This window comes from Vigna umbellata, chromosome 1 (assembly GCF_029865625.1).
Source record: "Vigna umbellata cultivar VRB3 chromosome 1, Vumbellata_1.0, whole genome shotgun sequence".
In the NCBI taxonomy this organism is placed as follows: domain Eukaryota; kingdom Viridiplantae; phylum Streptophyta; class Magnoliopsida; order Fabales; family Fabaceae; genus Vigna; species Vigna umbellata.
This window is the reverse complement of record NC_142165.1, coordinates 37,878,744-37,888,095: the sequence shown is the minus strand read 5'-3', so window position 1 is coordinate 37,888,095 and position 9,352 is coordinate 37,878,744. Positions and strand designations below refer to the sequence as shown.

The 9,352-nt window shown below is 37.6% G+C and overlaps 1 protein-coding gene across 1 annotated transcript; it reads left to right on the top strand.

Moving 5' to 3' along the window:
- The first annotated feature begins 6,505 nt into the window (after positions 1-6,505).
- On the top strand, positions 6,506-8,478 carry LOC124821746 (uncharacterized). Its single transcript, XM_047293680.2, has 2 exons — positions 6,506-7,065; positions 7,759-8,478. Exons 1-2 carry the CDS (start codon positions 6,547-6,549, stop codon positions 8,317-8,319), a joined length of 1,080 nt encoding a protein of 359 aa, XP_047149636.2. The 5' UTR covers positions 6,506-6,546; the 3' UTR covers positions 8,320-8,478.
- Positions 8,479-9,352: the final 874 nt, after the last annotated feature.

The following is a 9,352-nucleotide window of genomic DNA, read 5'->3' as shown; positions in this document are numbered from 1 at the left end:
CAAAAATAAGGTTCACAAATTAAAAATTACAAAACCAAATCAAAAGTTCACTGGGTTGCCTCCCAGCAAGCGCTCTTTTAATGTCATTAGCTTGACCCAATAAAGTTCAAGTTTCATCTTCTTTATAGTTGATGTTGTCATTCCACCAACTCCTCAGCTGTTTCCTTTGAACTGTTTTGGTTCTTCTAGAATATGGAGACTCTATCTCTATCATCTCCTTCTCTTTAAAGCCCTTCACAACCCACAACTTGTTCTTGATTCTTACAGGTGTGCCAAGTTGGAGTCTTCTTTTCTTCCAGTCTCTAGGAATTTCTTCTCCTCTTCCAATCTCTTCTTCCTTGGGTACCTGAAACAACAAACAATGGTTACCTGAAACCTCAAGATTTTCATCTTTACGGCTAGTCATGGGTGCATCTCGAAATGCAGCTTTATAACTAGCTTTTTCCTCCTTTGCTTGCGTCTCATCTTTGAAGACATCTACCACCACTCTCTCCTCTCTGTCCTGGAGCACCACTATACCTTCATTTACATCTATGATAGCCCTGGCCGTTTTCATAAACGGTCTTCCAAGTATGATAGGTATCTTCTCAGTCTCCATCTTCATCACCACAAAGTCTGCCAAGAACTGAAGTTTGCCAACACAAACTATAATGTCCTCTACAATCCCACATGGCTCCTTTGAAGATCCATCGGCCACTACTATTTTAACCTTTGCAGGTTTCACTTTAACATTGCCAATTTGCTCCAGTAAAGAATAAGGTATCAAGTTAACACTTGAACCTAAATCAAGGAGAGCTTTCTTTACCTTTTTCTTCCCTATAGTACAAGGGATAGAAAAACTGCCTGGATCTGATGCTTTAGGAGGGAATGACTCTTTCTTAACAATTATACACTCTTTTGCCTCATCATCTCTACGTCTCTTCTTTGTAGAGATTTCTTCATCAGATTTTGTGTAAACTGCAATTTTCTGTAAAATCTGTTCCCAAGGTGCTTCATTATCCACCATTCTGAATAATTCTGTGAAGTCCATTTGTTTCCCTTGATTTATTGGAAAAGGAAAAGTATTTTTGCTCTCTATTTTTCTTCTTTCTTCTATTTCTCCTTCTTCTAACTCAATTATCTCTTCATTCACACTCTTTACCACTTTGCACTCTTCTCTAGGGTTAACCTCAGTATTAGCCCCAAAATTTCTATTTGGCCTTTCTTCCAATTGCTTGGTAATCTGACCTAGTTGAATCTCCAAATTCTTTATAGCAGCTTCAGTGCTCTTTTGAGAAGATTCAATTTTCTGTATGAATTGCTGAAGAGTTTCTTCCAACCTTGTTGATCTTTCATTAAGCATAGATAACTGTTGCCAAAAGATTGGTTGCTGCTACTGCTTATTATATTGATTAGCTTGCCCAGTTTGTCCTTGACCAATGCTTGGATGTGGTTTCCACCCTTGATTGTAATTCCCTTGACGGTATGGAAATTGATTAGCCATGAAATTAACATCCTCCACGGCTTCCACTGGAAAAGCACATTGACCATTGATATGATCACCTCCACATAATTCGCACAACTGGGTTTGTACCTGTGCAGCAGTTTTCAACTCTTTAGGTAATTGTGCAAGAGTTTTAGTCAGAGTCTCCAACTGTTGAGTTAGAATTTTATTTTGAGCTAGCAAGGCATCATGTGTCTGTAATTGGAGAACCCCTTTTTGTTGCATAGGAGCTCCTCTTTCACTGTTGAGCTCATTATCACTAGTAGCCATGTTGTCAATGATTTCTATAGCTTCCTCTGGAGTTTTCCATTTGATATTTCCTCCTGCTGAGGCGTCAAGCATCATCTTGGTTTGTGAACCAAGACCTCCAAGGAAAGTTAAGACTACCTCCTGTTCTTCAAAGCCATGCGTGGGTGTTTTTCTTAGTAGACTTTTGTATCTATCCCATGCATGCCCTAGTGATTCTTCCATGCCCTGCTTAAATGAAGATATCTCTTGCTTGCCTTTTGTCACCTTTGATTGTGGAAAGTACTTGTTCAAAAACTTTGTTACCACTACTTCCCACTCTGTGAAACTTCCTTCTGGGAAAGAATTCAACCAAAGCTTAGCATTGCCTCCCAATGAGAAAGGAAACAAACTAAGTTTGATCGCTTCATCTGGCACCCCATTAATTTTCACTGTGTTGCAAATTTCATTAAATGTAGTAAGGTGCTCATATGGGCTTTCATGAGATAACCCATTAAATTGATTGCTCTTCACCAGTTGGATCAGTGCTGGTTTGACCTCCATGTTAGCTGCATTGACTCTAGGTCTAGCTATGCTGTTAAAGTGCTGAGGTCCAGCTATATTGGTGTAATCAGCAAGAGTTCTTCTGATATTATTGTTCTCCATATTTTCTGTGCTATTGTCAGAACCTTGTGGTGATGGTTGCACCAGAGTTTCCGGAGGAGGAAAAAGTTCTCTAGATGTTCTGATTCTTCTCCTCCGTCTACTGTCTTCTAATCCTTCAAGCAGAGGTTCTGTTGTTTTCTTGCTCCTAGTTCGAATTGCCTCCTGCATACACAAGAACACAAAACCCTAGAAAAGATTTGGTTAGCACAAAAAGATATAAGAGAAGATATAAGAGAAGATATAAGATTCAGAAAATAAAAACAGAAAACAGAAAAATAAAAAAAAAACAGAAAAATAAAATAAAATAAAATCAAATAAAATATAAAATAAAAATTAAAAAAAAACAGAAAAATAAAATAAAAATTCGAAATTTAAAAATAAAATAAAAAAATAAGTCAAAGATAATCAATAATCACACAAATTAACCAGTTAAACCAGAGTCCCCGGCAACGGCGCCAAAAACTTGATGGACAAATTTATGAACACCAAATTATGATGTCACAAACTTGTTTTCAATCGGCAAGTATGACCGAATCGTTCAAGTAATAAACTTGGTTAGACCAAGTATCGTTCTTCCCAAAGGACTCACGGCCTAGTTTAGTTATGTGGTTTCTTGATTAACTAAGACTTACAAACGAAATATTTGGGGTTTAATATGCAAGACAGAAAATAAACATGTAGGCATGAATTTTGATCAATGGCAAAAAGCAAAAGATAAACACTTTCAATGAAATATAGATATGAACATGTTGTTGGGGGTCAATTTCATCTTATCCACTCTCATATATTTTTAGGAATTCAACAGTCAAATCATCATTGTTAATGCCACTCTCTAATGTACCTTTCCAGAAGGCTTCTCCCTAATCACGAGTTCATACAATTCCTAGCATTCCTAATGATCAGTTCATAAGTGCAGGAGCTTAATGACAACCAATATAAAATTGGGAGAAATTCCCCGGATCTAGACTTCCCCGTACGTGCCCGTATCGACAAAACCAATAATCATGCATCGAATGAGTTAAACAATGCAAGCATTAAGCAAAGAGGAAAAACCCTAACTAATGATGAAAAGAAAGCATAAGTCTTAATTAAAAGATGTAAAAACAGATTCCATATATGAGAGTTTCACAAGATTACATTGATTCCCCAACAAACATACAGAGTTTAGTTCACCATATTCAAGGTGAACCTAGATGAATTACAATGAAAGAATGAAAGAATAAACCCTAAAAAGGTGAAGAGGAAGCCTCAGCATCCAAGATCCTCCTTCAAAGGGGTGGAAGAGAGAGTGTTTGCTTCGTTCCAGCCAAAGATGCCTAACCCTAGGAAACCCTAAAGCTTATATATCATTCGTAAATTACAAAAAGTCAAGTCCAAGCCCATTAAAGTGCCGCTCAGCGGTAAAATACCGCTCAGCGGTGAGTGCGTGACTTGTTTTCTCCCCTCAGCGGCCATTTTGCCCCTCAGCGGACCTCACGTGACTTCCAGAGTGCCGCTCAGCGGTAAACTGCCGCTGAGCGGTGACTTCGGCTTCTCCTTTTTGCACTTTTTGTTGTCTTTTCTGATTTCAACTCTCTCCTTCTTCACTTCTTTCACCAAATTCACCTTAAAACCTGCACAAAAACACTGAAATCAAGCATAAACCTGTCCAGCTCTCTTATTTCTGAAAATATCAATAAAAGGCATGATTTCAAGCTAGTTTTTAAGTGTAAAGGTTGCTTTTAGTATGAATTTTAAGCATGAAAATAACAGTTTTTCAACTGTTATCAGTGTCGTCAACGCCAACATCTCCTTCTTTGATCGATCCGCACCGGCCATCGCAGCTTCAAGCTTCAATCCCAAATTGTGTGTGCCATTTGTGAAGAGTGTCGTGTTCTGTCTATTGAGACTGTAGAACAGAAGAAAAATTAAGGTTATTAATCTAATGAATTGGTGGAAGTGTGGTGTTTGAAGGTGGAGAAGGAAGGTTTTTTGTGATATATACATATATATATATATAATATATATGTATATATATATATGATAGAACTTTGAAGAAGGAGGTGTGGAGAATTCTGGCAAACACGACATCATGGGTGGGGTCATGAGAAATGAGCACTGAATTGGAGTATCATTTCGTTTTCCAGAATTTTCCAGAACCAGACATGTTATAGAGGATGGAACCTTTCAAGATTCCAACTTGTTGGATAAGCTTTTGACCATGTTTTCTGCAGAATTAGATCCCTTCGTGTTCCAAGTCCAATCTTAATTGCGGATTTCTTATGTGTCTGGTTACACTCCAATGAAGATAACTCCTCTAAGTCACTATCTTAGCTGAGAAAAGTGCCCGATACCAACAAACATGGCTTCCGATCCTCAAAAATCTAAGGAATGCATTAAAAATCAAGAAAATTGTCGCAAATCTAAGTTAGCCAATCACAAAGCCAACAAATGAACCTATATGTCTTAGTCTACAATTTTTCTGCAAAAGGAAACCAAGTTTCAGTTGAATGTGAATCTTGGCAATTTGAAATTGCATTTAAATTTTGCTTCGGTGTGTTAAAGATATTTTAGCGGCATGGCTAACTTTTATAAATGAAATTATATTTCCTTTCATTTAATTCTTCTGCTGTGACATGGATGCAACATGTAGTAGACTCCAGAGGTTTTGGAAAATCAATTGAATGCAAAAATCTGGCTGTGTTTCAAACTGTGAAAGTGGTTGCTAGAGTTTTAAGCAGAGACTGTAATGTTTTTCATTAAACTCTAAACTTACAGTTGTTTTTATTTGAAGATTGATTTATACTATGGTCATTTTGCGGTTGCTTGTTACGACAACTAATAGATACTGTGATCATTTGCAGGTGCAACTTGTAAAGATGATCAATGAAGCTATTGCTAACTTACCTAAATGGGATTCATTAAATAGAAGCTGAGGAAAAGAAAATAAACCACAAATCCTTAGGCCTCTCATGCTATGGCTACTAGATGGCAACCAACAATTTGGATTACATAAAAATAGACCTGTTTCACCCCAAGATCTCTGATTAATACAAAAAAGATGTTTTTGTGCTAGATCTAAAAAATAGATGTTTTTTTCTGTAGCAAGTCAAGTGTGGGTATTGAAGTATAGAGCATTTATAGTTTGTCAGTTAACCTTTTTTCAGTAGGCTTTTTTCAGAGGGAAATCAATGGAAACAACTTATTATCAAAATATTATATATACAGTTCAATGTATCAAATATACAGTGAAAAATGACAACGGAGGCAAACACCCAGAGTTTTGAATTGAGTGATAGTATATCTGTGCATTATACATCTTAGTTTAAAGTGGTGGTGATTTCCAATAAGCATGTTTAAGAAAAATCAATAGATCAGAGATTGATTGTGATGGTGCCTCTATCGTTCCTAATGAGCAGAGATTGAAAAAGAAGGAAGAAACCCTAATGCTTGAAAGAAAAGGAAGGGAAACTCCGGTGGCTTCCCCAGCGGCAACAAACGTCACCGACGACAGCCTGAGTTAGTGGAGGTGTGTTGCCATTCGTGTGTGACCACTGTTCTGACTTTGCATTGAAAAATATGTAACGTTGCAAAGAGAGATGAGTTTCTAAGTTTCCAGTGTGGCCGGACGTAAGTCACCTCGCCTGATTTTTAACGCCGTTTGTTTTGGAGGACCAAAAATTATGGTTTCTTTAAGGAGAGGGATCAAAGCGTGCAAAGTTTGAAATAGAGACGAAAAACAAAATCGTTTGATAGTTGAGAGACTAAAAACATATTTAACCTTAAAAAAAATTGTTACAATCGGGCTATATATGAAATTTTACTGAAAAAAAAAATTCCGAAACTCATACAATTTCATATAAGAAAAATTTGACTAATGGAAATCATACTTCTCTAAACAACATCACCCTGTTATGTAATATTTTAAAAATTGATACCATTGTATAAATACAAAAGTAAATTGAGCTTGTTTGACAAATTGACAGTTGGTGATGATTTATTTTAAAATTTATGTTAAAATTGATGAGAAAAAATTAGAAAAGAAAAAGTCGTGAATTTCTCTGCCCGTGTGATGTGTTTGTGTGTGATAATTATGTTGAGTAGTTCATATGTGAAGCATATTTGATTTTTAAAAACCTGGAATGTGTTTGGATTTTGATTTTTACCTGTGTTGGACTGTGGGCATTTAAAGAATGAAAATAGCACATTACCAATCATCCTTTCCCCTGTGCAGGAAACACCCATCATTGCCCCCAACCCCAACCCTTACAAACCCATTCATTATTCCCTCTCCTTCTTCATCTTCTTCTTCTTTATCAACCACATCCTCCTATTCTATGCTTCCGTCGTCAATGGAGGCGTCTCCGTCGTCCAACGGGAACACGGTGGGCGGGTTCTACGTGGTGGTCAGCAGGGGCATGGAGGAGCTGGAGCGGACCCTGGTCTCCAACAACAACGCTATCTCCCTCCCTTTCCTCCAGCGCCTCCTCTCTCTCCTCCGATCCTTCCACACGCACCTCACGCTCCTTGTCCACACCCTCCACCTCCCGCTCGGCGACAAGTGGCTCGACGAGTACATGGACGAAACCTCCAAGCTCTGGGAAACCTCTCACCTCCTCAAAAACGCCCTCTCCAACTTCGAACCCTTCTACTCCGCCGGCTTCTCCCTCGCCTCCTCCCTCCACGACTCCCTCCCCCATCTCTCCCCACAGGTCCCCTCTCTTTCTCAATTCACCTTCAACAAGCTTTTCTCTGATGTTCCCCACGCCTTAATTTCCATAATTCATTCCAATTTCATCTTCAAACCCAGTTTTTTTTAACTCTCCTTAGGGTCTACAATCAATTGGGTCGTCTTCAAACATCCACTTTCTTCTTTATCTAAATTAAAGAAACTGCCTTTCTAAATTTTACTCCATCACCACCACAATTTTACCTGCAGTATTAAGATTACTTAAAGATTACTTATTTTGATCATGCAAGAAACCCTTTGTAACTGTGACAGCATCAGTTGTATTTCTCTGTTTTTTTTTTCTACAACTGGTGCAGAGTATTCACTCGTTTTGCTAATTATAATCTACACACATGTGATCAAACTTGATTAATCATCATTTTTAGTGAGTTTTTCCTTTTTAATCATGTTTTTAATATGTAATTATGATCTTTGTTCGTATTTTTATTTCAATTGTACTTTTTACGTATACCCGGAAAGAGCACCACTGACTCTATTTGTAGAGTATGAAGAATACAACTGCAATTTAGAAATTGTGATTGGCTGTTTATCAAGATTGGATTTTTATTTTAAATTTTGGAATGCTGATGGTAATGTGATTGTGCAAGGTGCATGAGATTTTTGTGGGATTGAAACTGGAGGGTTTTTTTTTTTTTTGTGTGTGTGGTGTTTACAGGTAGTGAGAGCAATATCTGGGTGTAGAAGGGAGGCTCTGGGGTTGGAGGAGCAGAACCGTTCTTTGATGGAGACGAGGATTCAGACGTTGTGCTTGCGTTTGGACGAGAGACTGTCTGTGGAGTCGAAGCTGAACGGTTTCAACGGTTTCAGGGGAGTTCTATATGCAATGAGGAATGTGAGTTCGATGTTGCTAATGATCTTGTTGCATGGGTTGGTGTATTGTTGGCCGGAGACGTCGGAGTTGGTGGTGGGAGGATGCGAGGGGGGGCGGTTATTTCTAGGGTCGGCGGTGATGGTGTCAGCGGCGAGGCTACGGCAGAGGGTGGCGGCTGAGATGGGCGGCGCGGGGTCGGGGATATTATTGTACGAGTTCCGCCGGGCAAGGGTGGCGGTGGAGGAGCTGAGAGGGGAGTTGGAGAGGGAGAGAGTGGAGAGTGTTAGAATGTGTTTTGGGGTCCTCAAATCTGGCATTGAGAGCATCATTTGCCAGCTTGATGATTTCTTTGATGAGATTGTCGAGGGTAGGAAGAAGCTTTTGGATTTTTGCAGCCATAGGTAAATGTTACATAGTCCTTAACATTTTTCATTTCTTGTTTACTCGGTTAAAGAGGGGCGTGTGCTTCAAAAATGAAAGCACTTCTTTTTGTTGTTCTTCATTTTTTTTATTCACTTGTTGCTTTTTAATTTGAGGGCAAGAAATAAAACATTATTTCATTGATTTCTCTGACTCCCTCTAAACTCCATTCCTCAAATCATCAAATGATCAACTGAAAATATGCACCACAGAGAACACGTATCCCGTAGCACTGTCTTATTTTGCAGTCAAAATAAAGATGAAAAGATGATATATAAAACAAAATGATTTAGTTATAGTTGTGTTTGTTGGATTCAATAAAAAAAGAACTTTTTACCACTGGGTATCTATTACTGAACGTTGTTAACTTAGTTTGCTGAGTATCTATTACTGAACAACGGAATCATACCTATGCTTTTACTTTGACTAGCATTCGTTTGATATCATCTTATCACTATATCTTATAAAAATAAATTACTATTCGTGTTTTGAAGATTGATGGTTTCAAAGATATAGTTCTACTTGATTATATAAAAATAATATTTTAAAAAATATCAATAATAGATATAAAGACAATTATAAATTCAGGTTACTTTTTATTTAAAAAACTTATCGATTAATTATGTTTGGTGGTGATGCTAGATTAATTGACTAAAAACATATATATTAAGATTAACAAAATAATCTAGCTAAGTTATGCCTATTTAAAAATGATTTACTAAAACAACACACACCTTTCCACCCCTTGGAGGAAGATCTTGGATGCTAAGACTATCTACTCATCTTTCTAGGGTTCTATCTTTCACTATTTCATTGTATTTCATCTAGTTTCACCATGAATATGGTGAACTAAACTCTTCTTGTTGTTGGGGAATCAATGTAATCTTTTGAACCTCTCATATATGGAATTTTGTGTTTAAATTTGATACATGCTTTCTTTCATCATTAGTTAGGGTTTTTCCTCTTTGCTCAAAGCATGCATTGTTTAACTCATTCGATGTCATGATTATTGGTTTTA